This window comes from Pseudorca crassidens, chromosome 15 (assembly GCF_039906515.1).
Source record: "Pseudorca crassidens isolate mPseCra1 chromosome 15, mPseCra1.hap1, whole genome shotgun sequence".
NCBI classification, from domain to species: Eukaryota; Metazoa; Chordata; class Mammalia; order Artiodactyla; family Delphinidae; genus Pseudorca; species Pseudorca crassidens.
The window spans coordinates 41,821,817-41,837,039 of NC_090310.1; the positions used below are offsets into that span (position 1 = coordinate 41,821,817).

A 15,223-nucleotide genomic window follows, 5' to 3' on the forward strand; every position below is an offset into this window, starting at 1 on the left:
CGAAATACGTAGTAGGAGAACCTGGCCAGAGTGAGGGTGTTCTGCAGCAAATATCGACAGGCCACAAAGGGAAAGCCCAGTTAGTTTCGGATCAGCAAAAGCTGATGAAGCTCAAACACTCATCCGCGCATCTGGTCGGGAAACGTTTTGTCACACCCATTGCAGGCCAGGCTCTGTGTGAGGCCCCAGGGTGGGCAGGGTGGGCCTGAAGTCCTCTCCTCCCCCAGGTAAGCCAGGGCGTGTAGACGGCCGATGCAAGGAAGGCAAGGCACAGACGGCCTCGGGCCTGCAGGGACCTCACCTGCCTGGGGCTGGACCTTCTGCTGGGGCCCAGGTACAACCACAAGCATAGGCCAGTCCAGGGGGCTTCAAAGGCCCTAGTTCCACCCCATCCCTGCTAGTAAACTTACTCTGATAATTATAAGTAATCATATTTTTATATCTAGATTGATTTGTCCCGAAACGCATACATTACTAATCAGAATCTTTGTCTGCTAACTTTTGTCCTGGGGACTCCCCCAAATATGTCTTTGCTTATCCTATGAATTATCTTCGTGCTTATATTTTTACTGTTAGCTTATGAAAAAATTACTTACGGGCATTTGCGTGAAGCCAAGGTTATTGGTAACAGTTCTAAATGTTACTGTTACTGGTAATAATAATAATAATGGATTGTGTATTTTTTTTTAAGAATTTAGATAGGAGGCCAGGCCCAGAAAGAGAGCTGATACCAGAGATAACTTTTTATTTTCTTTTGGCCATGCTGCACAGCTTGCTGGATCCCCGATCAGGGCTGGAACTCAGGTCCCTAGCAGTGAGAGCTTGGAGTCCTAACCACTGGACCACCAGGGAGTTCCTGGGATTGTGTATTAAAGTGCCTGGCTTTAGGCCAGGTATATAAGAGTCACGAGATAAACAGGAATTGAATCTAAAAATTCTTTACAAAGAAAAAGTGGGAAATGATGTAGAAAGAACTCACAATTGCACAAAGATAATGGAAAGAATAATCCCCCCCAGAGTGGAAACATGTAAAAGGCAAGGGATCAAACTAGCAAAGAATAACAGGCTGACTTTGTAACATTGGGTCTTATGTATGTGGAGGAATGTGATTTGACCTGTGACATGTTCTTATTTAGGTAGTAAAAAAATTATAATGAGATTTTATTGTTTTGTGGGTAATGAGACAATGTAAGTAAATAATCATATAAAACACGTTTAGGTGAAAAATTTTAGATGACATCACATAGGCATGATTTACTATGTGCCCAATACAACTGTTATATTGGACCGTTGTTCAGCAAATATGTACACACACACATCCCCGCTGTGGGCAGAGTTTGCTTCACCCCCTTGGGCGGGTGTGGGTGTGGCCGCATGACTTGCTTTGGTCAATGGAACATTAGTGGATGTCTTGCAAGGAGAGGCTTAGAAAGTGTCTGAGCAGTTGTGCTTGCCCGCCTGTGCTCCTGCACAGCTCCTGAAAGAGAATATGCCTCAGGTCACTGTTGGTCCAGAGAGGATGAGAGAGACGTGGTGCAGATCTGACTCCAACCACAGCTTGGAGCCACATCAGCCAACATCAGTCAGCCCACAGACATGTAGGCCAACCTGCAACAGGCTTATTGTTGTTTGGCATTGAGTTTGGGGGTAGTTTGTCATGCAGCATTATCGTGACAATAGCTGACAGTTACAATAACTGAAGTCTCATATTTGGGGGAGGCATTTCGAATTAAACTAAAAGATAGACAAAACTATTTAGAAGTTAGCATATCTATAAATAAACGTCTAATTTAAATAGTAGAGCTTTTATGAAATGTATGGAAGTCCTCATCCTCTCCAGCCGCCTACAATCTGTGGGCAACCCTGGCTAAATAACTCTGCATTGCTGGGGCTTCCATGAGCCTGTAATGAAAAAGCCCATCTCACAGAATAGTTACTAAAAGCCAACATGAAGGAGAGACTGGAAAAATATTCAACTCTGAGTTGCATGGGGCCTAAGCACTTAAATCTGTTTCACGGAAAATGAATATTGTTTTTGCCTGCATATTTTAAAGGGGCAGAAGACCTCAAACCTATGACAGTTTGAGGTTCAAGTTTTGGCTCTCCTGGCAGGCTAGTTCTTTGTTGTGTCAGACCGCCAGGATTCATGTTGCACAGCAGGTGGGAGCCTCAATAATTTAAGCAAAATGTTGGCTCTTTCAGCCAAGGAAAAGGCAGCTCACCCAGGAATGCTGCACTAGCGCGTCTGAATAGGGCGGCAATCAGAGCCCCCAAATCGGAGCATCCTAGGGAAGCCGGGAAGGAAGGACCCTGCCCCTGACTGCCTTGCCCCCTTGGCATTCCACGTTTGAGCAACAGGAAGTAGGGGAGGACTTTCCAGAAGCTCTTAACCTTAGGGAAGCCATCTGAAAGCTATTCTAGTTCCTTTCCTTCTAAACAAGTAAGACAAGCCGTTATACGTCCTCTCAATTTTGGATAGAAATAGATTTTTGCATAATTTATTCCACCAAATTGAGTAAGTACACTTGCCATTTATTTTGTCTCATAAAATTCCTCTTCAGATCATTTTATAAACAGGAGGAAAAAGAGAGGTAGATTGACAAACCTATCATTTTGTGGTAAAATTGTTACAGCTCGCCTGAAACGTGAGCCAACAGCAGTTTCTGTCTTTGTGAAGAGGTAATAATGCCAATTCAGTGTCAAAAACAGCATATAAATAGCATGTAATACATCTCACTCATGTAATAGGATCATTGGTCTTAAAACTTATATCATTAGTAGAAGAGCATATGTAATTACTTCTATAATATTTTTAAGAAATATAAATAAATCATATAGACTGTTACCATCAAAATGCTCTTACACAGGGGAAATCTCTCAAAGTCATTTTGTGATTTTATTTTTCCTCACCAAAAGAATACCTGTCAATCTCTTTTGCTAGGTCTTGACACATTAAATCCTAAAAATCAGAATTTGAATATAAGATTATCTGTTGCAAGCAGAATGTTCTAGTCTTTAGTTCTCAAAGAAGGAAAAATGTCCTTGAAATCAACATGATTCAACAGCTAAGTATTAAAATATCCGTACCATCACGCACATGACAATTATTTTCACCATTGTCCTTTTCATCACTCAGGAAGAACTTGCATTTATTGCAAACTTCAGCCATTTTTCCTCTTAATAAGTCTAGCAAATAGGGAGCAAAAACAAGGCAAAAGGTTTTATTCTCACCAGTTTCATTTAGCATAATTTCAACTTTCAAATTATAGGAACATAAATGAATGTCCTACTTCTGTGTTAAAAGTACTTGACTACTTTGTGGGACGTTGTGTGCCCATTCTTTACTAAATTTTCTTGGTCGCTGTTGCTAGGTAACACCGCTGACCTCCCACAGCTGAAAAAAAATGAGAGGGTTGGAGGGAGCAATTCGGCATTATTAGCATTTGACTAATAAGGTTGTTGGGTTTTTTTTTTTAAACTATGTATCTAAGCATCTGTCCCCTTCTGTAGGGAATGTCATCATCTATGGGAACACAATTGACACATACACCACGGTGGAGACGCTCTTGAACTTGGGTGTGAGGGGCTCCTACATCCACCTGGTGCAGCACCCACCCACCTCCATCGTCACCTGCATCAACAACTACGCAGTGGAGGGCGCAGTGGAGGATGCGCTCCGAGCCGCGGGGGTGACCGTCTACCGGGATGCGGTCCTAGCTCAGTGGAACGATGGCCTGAACCCAGACCCCATCCACAGCGCCAGCTTCACCACACCCACCAAGCCCTTCCAGCTCCCTTGCTCCGTAAGTAGGTCCCCAGAACCTCACACACCGCCTTTGGGGGACTTGGGGTCTGAAAAGTGGTAGGTGGTGAATTTATAGTCACAGCGTTCTTTTTCCCCTAAACGTTCAGATTTTCTATTGCTGAGAAATGAGCCACCCAAACCGAGTGGCCTAAAACAACAACAGCCATTCCATATTCTCTCCCGTGGTCCTGGGGCTGGACCGGGCTCCCCCAGCAGCTCTCCCTGGAGGTGTCTCCTGGGGCTGACGTCAGACTGGGGCTGGGGCTAGAATCGTCTAGAAGGTGTGTTCACCCACTTGTCCGTCTGCTGGTGTCAGCTCAGCTTCAGGTAAGATTTTGACCTGAACACTTACAAGTGGCCCCTTCATGGGACTGAGCTTCCCCTCTGCATGGTGGCTGGGTTCCGAAAGCAATGGGACAGAGACAGAGAGAGAGACGCAGAGAGAAAGAGAGAGAGAGAGACAGCATATCTCCTTTCGTGACCTAGCCTCAGAAGTCAAGCTGCACCCTTCCACCGCATTCTGTGCCCTAGAAGCAGGTCACTAAGGCAGCCCACACTCAAGGGGAAGGGAACTGGACCCCGCCTGTTCCTGGGCAGAGTGTCAGGGGGGCGGCTTTGAAGAGGGCCAGCCCCACTGAGCGCTCCCCGTGTCCCGGGTACCATGCTGCACACTGGCAGTGTATTCTGTCCCCTCCTCACAACAGCTCTTTCAAGGGAAGCATCCCCACCTTACAGACGAGAACACCGTGGCTCCGCGTCAGCTGAGATCCCAACCCAGGCCAGCAGGGCCTCAAAGTCCATGCTGTGTCGACCTCCTAAGATTCTGGAAACAGCAATAGGGGATCTTCCCCCATGATGTATGGAGAGAGTACTTTGCTTTGGGGCTTGTCACAGCTCAGCTCACACCCTGTTCAGGAGATGAGCAGAAGCCAGGAGGGAGGAAGAGGGGAAAGGGGCCAGTTGATGTGATGGAGAAGCAGGAGATCCCTGAGAGAGAGGGGGCTGCGGTCCGAGTGAGTGCTGGAGCTATGGGGGTCAAGGGCTGTGTTGGCGGTTGGGATAAAGGATGCCAGCAGCATCTAGTGGGCAAGCCAGCTGGGGAACCCCGTGGGGGCTCATAGCAGTCCCTCACCTGGCAGTAGGGGTGGGTCAGCCTAAGTCAGGGCTTCTCACCCAAGGGCCCCTATGGGCCACCCTCATCCCCCCAGAGTCTGGACTGGAGGTCAAGGCACACCACCTGCACAGAGGGGGTTTCCCTGCCACCTGTCATTTCATTCGGATAACCCAGGGAGATTTCACATTCTGCTCTCAGTACCTTCATTTACTCCTTCACTCCACAAACATTTATTGGACACCTACTAGGTCTCAGGCTTAGTCCTAAGTGTGAGGGATATAGCAGTGAAAAAGACAGAAAAAGTTCATTTTATTTTAACATAAAAGTGACACCATCTACACATGTATGTCACAATACCTGTATAAGATAGGGAAAATCAACATCTTTTCACCAAAAGTTTCCTCCCAAAATGATGATCGTGGAAGATGTATGCCCAGGTTATCCTGGGCAACTCTGGGGGTGAACATATACCCTGCTTAGGGCGCATGGGTGCAGGAAAACCTCCCCCAGTATCCAACTGAATACAGATTCTTCAGCAGCCCCTGCTGGCCTTCACTCTGCTGTCCAGGTCAGAATTGGAATCATGGCAAGGACATCTTGCAGATACTCTCAGCTGCCTTGATCCAACACACCTTCCTGCCCAAACTGCACCCTAAATGGATGAGTCGGACATTGGCCTGCTGTCCTCAGGTCCTGTCTCCAGCTTCCCCTGCTCTGCTCTGCACCATGACGAGGGGCCTCTACAGAGGACCCTCCCAGCCCGTTTCCCCTGACTCTCAGTAGGTTGGCCAACCTGGCAGGAGATTAGAAACTGGAAGAAGGGAACAGTCAGGGTATTTATCCCTCCTGATCGTCAGCTTTGGGTGGCATCTCTGCCAGGGAATTAGGAGACTTTTGATGGGCACGAATATATTCACGATCTTCACTGTGGCCATGTGGTCATGGTGTCGTGGGCTGAATTATGTGCCCCCAGAGAGGAGATACGGTCCTAAGAACCAGTACCTGTGGATGTGACCTTATTTGGAAATAGGATCTTTGCAGTTGTAGTCAAGTACAGAGAAGGTCATCCTGGTTTGGGGTGGGTTCGAACTCTAATGATTGGTGCCCTTACATGGAGAGAGAGACTTGATGACAGAGAGGAGGCCCATGAGGAAGAAGGCCCCATGCTGACGGAGGCAGAGATGGAGTGATGGCAGCCACAGGTCCTGGAGCAGCAGGGATGGCCAGCGCCCACCAGCAGCTAAGGAGAGATGAGGACCTCTCTGAAGTTCTCTGTCTAGCTAGACATTTGTCAATTTTATTGATTTTTTCCCCCCAGAGAAACGGCTTTTGAGTTTTTAATTATCTCCGTCATCTGTCAGTTTTCTCTCTCATTGATTTCCACTCTTAACAATTATGTTCTTTTTTCTGCTTGCTTTGGATCTACTTTGGCTTTCTTTTTCTAGTTCCTTAAGGTAGACCCTTAGGTCATTATTTGTAGAAGCATTTAAAGCAGATGTTCCTACTTCATATTTTCATCCACTATGTACTATTTATTCAGTTGGCATTACAGGAGCACGTGAGTTGTGTTTGAGGGGTCTGAGAGGTCTGTAACTCAGAACACGTGCTCCCATGGACAGTGTTGGATTTGCTGATCCGGCGTTCACTCTATTCCACAAACCCCTATGTCCCAAATGTAACCGTAGCGTCAATGCCTATGCCAAAACCATATAAAATAATATGATAGAGGTACTGATAGTCTTTAAAACGCAGTAAAACAAGGGCTAGTATAGGTATATGCCCCGTTAATAAAAGAGTCGTTTTAAGTAGGAGAAAAACTGGGTAGGTAGAAGAACTTTGCAGGGATGCTGAAGGGAGCTGCTGAGCATTAACGGTCCTGTTTTTCATGCATAATTTCAATTCAAATCAAACGTCTTTCCTATTTTTCTGTGAGTGGGAAGTCTGTTTCTATAGAGATGGGAAACGAGTAGAGGAGGGGAAAAAAAGAGGAGTAGAGAGACAGAAAGTTTCAGAGTCACAGACTCAGAGAAATATATTTTCCTGTGGTCACTGAGCAAGGTTATAAAACAGAAAAAATTTTAAAGAGGTTTGAAGGAAAGAAGCTGCCTGGATGGGAGTAATTGGGATAGGATTAGACATCTGAGTGAACAGAGATAGGGAAAAGGGCAAAGGCCCTGCCGGTTCCCTGAGGGAGAAGAAAGGACGTCATAGGGATGGTGGATCTGAGTCCAGTGCCGTCCAATAGAACTGTCTGCAATGGTGGAAATGGTCCATGTCTGTGCAGTCTAACATGGCAGCCACTGCCACCTGTAGCTTTGGGGCATTTGAAATAGGCCACCACAACTGAGGGTCTGGATTTTAAATTTTGTTTAATTGTAATTAATTTAGATTTAAAAGTATATAGTCACCCATGACTAGTGGCTACTGCAGGCTCATTCGTGGCTCATTCCTCATTGGCACGCCATTCCCAGATGTAGGGAAGGGCATGGAAGGGGGTTACCTCTGGCTCAGGACAGCTGATTTCTGTACGTAATGAGGCAAGTGAGGTGGGTAGAGCTGGCGTGTGAAGGAAGCAGGGAGTGTGGTATCCACCAGTATGATGAGGACCCAGGTCATATGTTCATTTCTTAGCATGCTTTTAATAAGGTGGCAAACCGTGTTTAGGTAAAGATAAAAATGATTCAGCTTAGCTACTTCAATGACAACTGAAGACTTAAAAACAGCTAACTTGGACTGCTTTAATGACTTAACATCAATACGGAAGATGATCTCCAGATAAGTACGAGAACGCATTAAAATTTGGGCAGAGAATGGAGGGGCCTGCAGGTACCTTGTAAATCTTCACTGAATCAGCACCTGCCATCCCAGGGCAGGAAGTAACAAGGCAGGAGCCCAAGCCTCGGGGGGACCAAGGCGGACGGGGCTTGCATCCTCTCTGGGGCGTCCTGCAGGGAGAGACAGGCTTTCTGGGTTTAAAGGAGCAGGAATGGGGCAGCCTGAAGACTCAAAACTGGACGAAGTGACCCCAAGAAGGAACCTGGAGAGACCTAAGTGTCAGACGCAGGAGAGGAAAATGGTAGGAGGCTGAGAAGGAACGATTCGAAATGTCCGAGAATGAGAGGAAAGTGGTGTTTATGAATGTAAACCTCCTTACGGGGAAGAACGTGCTGTTGTGGGAGATATTCCACCACGTGGCACCCTCGCCCCTGGATGTCTAGACTGAGCAATTTAAAAAAAGAAGAGTGACATTGAATGATCTTAATTTCTTCTGTGTACCAAAGATACACACACCATTATGACATACTGTTTGTAGATTTAGGTTTTCTTGTGTGCCCCAAGTAATAAAATAGAGACTCTTCACCCTGTTGGGAAGGTACAGTGAAGAGTGATAACTAGAAATAATGTGATTGTTCACTTTGTAGATGTTCTTCAGCTTCTGTGAGAAGAACGTGGATTACGAAACATTCAGAGCCTTCAACGACGCGTGCCTTGTCTACGACGGCCGCCTTGTGATAGACACCAACTTCCACACCAATGACATAGCCATCAGAGCTGCCGGCTCCCTCACCAAGTTCTCCAACAGGTATTACTCGAATGAGTGGACTCACAGCAACTTCAATTCCAAGGAAGTTGGCTTCCAGCTGGCAGCCGTGATGCTCAACCTCTTTGACCCGACCCTCGAGCCTGTGACTGAGCCGCCGGCTGACCTTGACCGCCTCATCCCCATGTACAGGGGAGCCAAGATCAAAGGTAGGTAGTGGGCCACCTTCATCCCTGTGACGGAGCCACTGGTTGGATCTGGACCAGCCAGCCCTCCGTTTCCTGTAGGTTTGGTGAGGAGGCACCTGTGTCCCTCAGTGGGTTTGCACAGAGACACGGGAGGGCTCTCTTTTATGTTTAACTGTTTATTATGGACTTGATTTTATCACATCAGAACTGATGTGATAACATTTTTCACATCAGAATGTGATGCTCACTTTGCATATAAGGAAACTGAGACTAGGGGATGATGAGTAACTTGCCCAGAGGTCCCTCACAACTGGTGTAGGGTTCGATGCCCTGACATCTTACCAAACTTTCATTCTCAATATAAGTTGAGAGGTAAGGAGAACTTCCAAGCCTCCCAGGCTTTGGTCTGCTGTCTGGATGGATAAGCTAGACCATTAGCAGCTGTAAAACGGTCCAGTTTTATCCCCTCAGCTTTATTGACCCCTAAGGAGATCATCATATGAGTGACACGGAACTTTCTTATATTGGGGAGGTGGGAGTTACCCCTGAAAACAGTATCTTTGAATGTTGTGGATCTTCTACCAGAAAAATGCACATGTTTACAAAACTGTACGTTTACTTCCAGAAGGTTGATGGACCAACCCCCATAGTCACCCGTGGACCCCTAGGGGGTCTGTGAGCCCTAATCCAGTAAACAAAACATCAGGCTAAAGAGACAAAAGCCCTGTATTGCAGTCCTTGTGTTTATCTGCCCAACTAAATGGCCTCCGAGAGGTCGTGATCTCCTTCTCACTCTGGATGAGACCTTAAGGAAGGTGGTGGATGTGGGAAAGGAAGACAAGGCATGGGTGTCAGAGGCTGATCAGAGCTAGACCAGGCTCGGGCTTCTAGGGCAAGCTAGAAATAGTAACAGTTTCATAATACGAGTTTTCTAAAGCATTGAACAAGAACTTTGTTGATTTTCCTTATAACATTTACTTAGTATTTTGGTTACATAGTGGAGGAGGATGGAGAATGGGAACACCATGGCAACATTTGTAGACCAGAGTCTTGGCTGGCTTTAGCAGGCAGAGATGAGAATGCCACAAGTTATGGGAAATCAGGATGCACGGGATCAGCTTGGCACATCTTAGAACATTGGTGGCTATATTATGGGTTATAACGGCACATTCATGTTGATTTTATTAAATAAAATAAATCGCAGGGTGTTCCTTGCTAATAGAGGTACTTGAGTGGGAAAGTTTGAGTAGCATACACCACGGCAGGCATCTCTGGTTGTCCTGTGGTACAGATGTAAGCCCTGTTACCCAGTTGTTACCCGACTGAATTAAAATGTGGAAAACTTGCCATTTCCACCAGGAGGCATCCTCCCTGGGTCGTACCATTATCTGCATATCGCCAAGCCTGCCATCCCAACCCTATTGGAGGTACAAATGGCCCAGTCTGATTTTGTAAGTATTATTCCTGAATTTCATTTTACTTTCAAATATAACACTTTGTTTATGGGGGTAGGGGTGAAATTCTTAATTCAGTCTTCAGTGTAATGTATTGGTTCACGCATCAGAAAGCCATGTGGCAGTTTGGCCCCCAAAACGGCCCCCACTGACTCCCACCCCTTGGTATTCATGTCCTTGTATGGTCCCCTCCCACACTGACTAGGGCTGACCTGTGTGGCCAGCAGAATATTGTGGAAATGACAGTGTGTGACTTCCAAGGCCAGGTCCTGAAAGATAATACAGCTTCCAACTTGCACCCTCCTGGGTCACTGCTGCCATATTGTAAGGTCACCCAGGTGGCCCTTCGGGAGGTGCGCGTGGAGAGGGACTGAGGATTTCTGCACCAGCCAGTCGTGTGATGAAGCCACCGTGGAAGTGGTCCTCCAGCCCTAGTCCAGCCTTCCGATGATGCAGCCCTGGCCAACATCTTGACTAAAACGTACAGGAGACCGTGAGCCAGAATCCCCCAGATAAGCTATTCCCAATTTCTGACTCCCAAAGACTGAGGTTATAAAAGTGTGTTGTCATTTTAAACCATTTATTTTTTAGAGAAGTTTTAGGTTCACATCAAAAGTGAGAGGAAAGTACAGAGATTTCCCATATACCCCCTGCCCCCATTCATGCACAGCCTCCCGCATTGTCAACATCCCCACCAGGGTGGTACATTTTTTAGCATTGATGAACCTACATTGGTACATCATTATCACCTAAAGCCCACAGTTTCCATGACGGTCCACTCTTGGTGTTGTACATTCTGTGGGTTTGGACGAATGTGTAATGACATGTACCCACTATTACAGTATCATGCAGAGTAGTGTCACTGCCCTAAAAATCCCTCTGTTCCACCTATTCATCCCTCCCTCCCTCCCCTGCAACTCCTGGTAACCACTGATCTTTTTACTGTCTCCATACTTTTGCCTTTCCCAGAATGTCATAGAGTTGGAATCATACAGCATGTGGCCTTTTCAGATTGGCTCCTTCACTTAATAATTTGCATTTCAGTTCCCTCCATGTCTTTTCATGGTGTGATAACCCATTTCTTTTTAGCCCTGAATAGTATTCCACTGGCTGGATGGACCACAGTTTATCCATCCACCTCCTGAAGGACATTAAGCCACTAAGTTTTGAGGTAGCCTGTGATGAATCCATAGATAATTAAAATAACCACCTCTGTGGCAATAGTAAATTGCTTAGGGTCTGGGATGTCTGTCCAGGCCCCCCTGTTCCCCTGCCTTCCCTGGATGACACAGGAAGGGCCAGCGAGGTGAAGCTGAAGCTGCGTGTGCTTGGGGGTTGGGAGGGGCGTTCCCTGTGTTCAAGGTAACTAGAAAGGACACAACATGGTTGGTCGGTTGGTGAGCTTCTCAGGTAAGACTATCGGACAGTTGGTCCCAACCGGTGTTTGTTGTCAACTGGGGTTTCCTTTCTGGTGCTTCATGTTTGCTTTTTCGTCAGTGAGGAAGACACTGGAGGTTGCCTGCTTCCACTCCCATTTTCTCATCCTGAATTTTTTTGAGGGTTAATGATCTGACTAAGTTAAAATAAGCACATCTCCCAGATTTCCTTGAGAATGAGGTCAGCCATGTGGCAGGTCCCGGCCAATGAGATGTAGCAGAAGCTGCTGGAAAATTCCGTAAGGGGGAGCAGACTCCGGATGTCGCAGGCTCCTGGCCCCTCACCCTCTCTCTTCGGGAAGTCAGAATCCCAGCTCTTCCATCGACTTCCCATGGACTTTGGACGAGTTATCAACTCCTCTGCATTTCTGGGGTTATTAGGGATCCCATATAAAGTAACACTGCCTTCAAGGAATAAAACAGTGACCCGTCAGTGGTAGATGTTGTTAATTATAGTTCCAGAAAAATAATGAAACCTGGTTCTTCCAAGGAAAGGATGGATGCTGTGTGTTTAAAACTTATTTCCCTTGGGCCTTACCCAGATTCTTTCAGGTGTGTCCTGTATCCACAGTCTGATGCAAAATGTTCTTACAAGTAAAGAAAGGACCGTAGTGAATGGTGCTCCAGTCTGTACTGCTGTGTAACAAAACTTAGGGACATGAAGCAGCCATTGGATTCCGCTCACAGATTCTGTGGGTTAGGAATTCGGACAGTACACGGTGGGAATGGGTTCAAAAGCTAGGAAATACTGGACTTGGTTTCACACTGAACCAGATTCTTCAAGGACAGTGTGTGATTTCTGACATGCAGTGTCATTTATTTATCAACCACTGGTTCTCTCTCAGAATAAAGTCAGAGGAGGAGCGAAAGGGAGTTTTAGATAATGAGGGTTTTCATAAGAATGGAACTTGACTAGCTTCTTTGGCTGGTGCTGTGACAGTATTTGAGCAGGAACCCTGACTGTAATTAACCATTTTGCCAGGTGGGCCTCCTTTTTAATTAGTACAGAAGATCTAAACAGATTTTTTTCCCCCATTTTATTCACCAAGAAAAAAAATGTAGGATGGTTCCATGGCAATCTTTTGGATTTGGAATTAATTTGATTAAGTAAAATTGTTGCCAAAATGGTCAGGCAGTTGCCTAAATATGGCCAGTGGATCGAGAATGGAGCCCACGGAGCAGTATTTCACTAGAGAAACTAAATTACTGTTCTTACAGCAAATGTAGTACAGATGAATCTCATCAGACTCTTGTAGCAGTCATGCATCGGGATATGTAAGTAAGGAGATGCTTTAGTAATTCATGAGGTAACCCGACAAAAGGAAGACAGGGGACCCCAAGTCGTCTACATAATGAACTGATCCGCAGATTCCAGTCCACATGCTTTGTTGGCTTATACTCCACAGAATAAACAAATTTGTCACAACAAACTCTGCCTGGGTACCATTAAATTTAAAATTGTGTATTCATCGTGGGAGCTGGGAACCTGGTTTCTTGCATGCCGAGTCTGATTACCCCTGGGTCTTTCGTTTGGCATGAATTCCAGAGCCATATTCCAATCTTTGTCAAAATCATAAAGGAGCTCAAAAGGATAATTATATTCAGGAAAAAAGGAAGAGACAAAAAAAACAACACATCAGAACCCGTTACTCTGTCAAAATTTTAAACTCAACACCCAAATCTCCTAACAATTTATTCATATACTTAAAGGAAGAAACTAGCCACATCCCACAGAATTGGAAAGTGTATGAAATCATCATCGTCGTTAGCCCAGAATCCCTCACCGGGTGGCAGGGCTGGAAGCTGCCTTAAGTCCTTGTTTAGTGGAGTGATTTTCTGGAAGGATAAGCAGAAAGGGTCCTGGACTTCACTGGATTTTCCCATCTGTCAGCAACAGTGACTAGGAATGACCTCAGAAATTTAGATAAGTCTGCCCAGCCCCACAGGGGTAACTTGTGTCTGAGAAACCCATCTGTAGGCGACTTGCCTTTCATGTCAATGCAAACTATTTTGATGCCTCATGCCTAGGACGGCCCCCTGGTTCTGTGATCGCAGTGCCAGATCTCATTAACGATGGTCACGGTCACTTCCAGAGTCAAGATGTGCTGTCTTTGCACCACTGGGCATTTCTTTCCTCCGTGTGCCTTTAAATTAAAAAGTAAGGCCAACTCCCCTCCACCAAAGAAACAGACCCACGATGACACATCACTGGAAACGATGCTGACGACACAGCCCTTGTAGAACAGGGTGACCTCAGAGGGCGTGTGATGCTGAGACACCAGCCACGGAGTCACCGTGGCCCTCGAGTTGAGGTGCTCAGAATCCACTGAATCAGCCCCCAAATACAAGTGCTTGTGAGCAGAGGGTGGGATGTTCAGTGAAACTCTTTGCCAAGTCAAAAATATTGTCAGCCACGTGGGTGGATCCCGAGATGTACCCCTCTGAGGCCTGAGTTCCCTTCCTTAATCACTCAGCATAAAGAAATTTCAAAGAGGAAGAGGAGAGTCCACGACCTTGTGGGATCTGCTGTCCACTGAGGCCAGGGAAACCTGGTGCTAAAAGTATGCCAGAGCTGTGGCCAGTGCCCTCTCTCCTGGACCCCCAGCCGCCCTACCAGCAAGGCCAGGGAGCAGCCCCTCCCCCAGACACTCATTCAACTTCACCAAGGCACCCCTGACTGCGAAGAGGCCTCCCCAGGGTCAACTTTACTTGGTGGCTCGTCATAGCAAACGCTATTTCTGAATTAAATACACACAGAGCTATGAAAGTGATGAACGCGCCCGTTGCGAGCATCTCTAAGAATAAATACAAGACTTTAAAAACCATTTGAGTTTGGCACCAGCAGCTTTAGTCTTAGCCCCTTCCATTAACATTTTGTTAAAATATTGACACAGAAACAAATAAATGATACCGCTTATTTTTATGAAAATAGAATGATTCTCTACAAATTATAAAACATTATAAATTTTTATACTATACTTCTATAGTATAAAATGTACTGGGAACATATTTTCCTGTTATGAAATAACTCACCAATAATTTCTATTGGATGCATTGCATCCAGATGTGTGCATATACCATTGTTGCGTTAGATAATACCTTACTCGGTGTTTTTTTAAACACTTTGCTATGGAGGTAGATTTCCTCTCTGTATCCATCCATCTCTATGATGCGGGACCTCGTGCACCTCCCTGGGGCGCTGTCCCCCACCCCCATCCTAAGCTGTGTTTGTTCTGTCCCCCAATCTCGTGCATATCCTTGGGGCTGGCCCAGGACTTACCTGGCATTCCTCCTGTATTTCTCACCTTGTGCCTTTATAGTTGGCTGGTTCCTCCTCAGGGCTTAGTCATGTGATACACAAACACCCACCAGTTGCTTCAATTTACTTAAAAATCCAGTTAATCCATGTGTCCTTGTTTAGATAAAGTCCCCAGGGGATGTCCGGGACTCAGTAAATGTTTGGGATCAGTGCAGTTCAACTTGCCCTGGATTTCTAAATGCCACATTCAAGTTCAGAACAAAAGCTTAAATCTATATGCACTCAGGAGAGATTTACTGAGTGCTACTGTGTACTGAGTTCAGAGTCCAGAGGCAAAGTCTGTGGGTTCAGCCACCACCAGCCAAACCCAGGTTTGTCCACGGAGGTTCTGTTTGTTGCTGGAGCCGGTGGGAAGCATGTCTCTGG

General features: G+C 46.0%; 1 protein-coding gene across 1 annotated transcript in view; it reads left to right on the plus strand.

The window, feature by feature from the left end:
• The window catches only part of CFAP61 (cilia and flagella associated protein 61), a 255,126-nt gene that overhangs the window by 193,573 nt on the left and 46,330 nt on the right, over nucleotides 1-15,223 (plus strand). Inside the window, exons 22-24 of the mRNA XM_067707353.1 lie at nucleotides 3,511-3,803; nucleotides 8,342-8,669; nucleotides 10,008-10,099. Coding sequence (XP_067563454.1) covers nucleotides 3,511-3,803; nucleotides 8,342-8,669; nucleotides 10,008-10,099 — 713 coding nt within the window. The remainder of the gene's footprint in view (nucleotides 1-3,510; nucleotides 3,804-8,341; nucleotides 8,670-10,007; nucleotides 10,100-15,223) is intronic.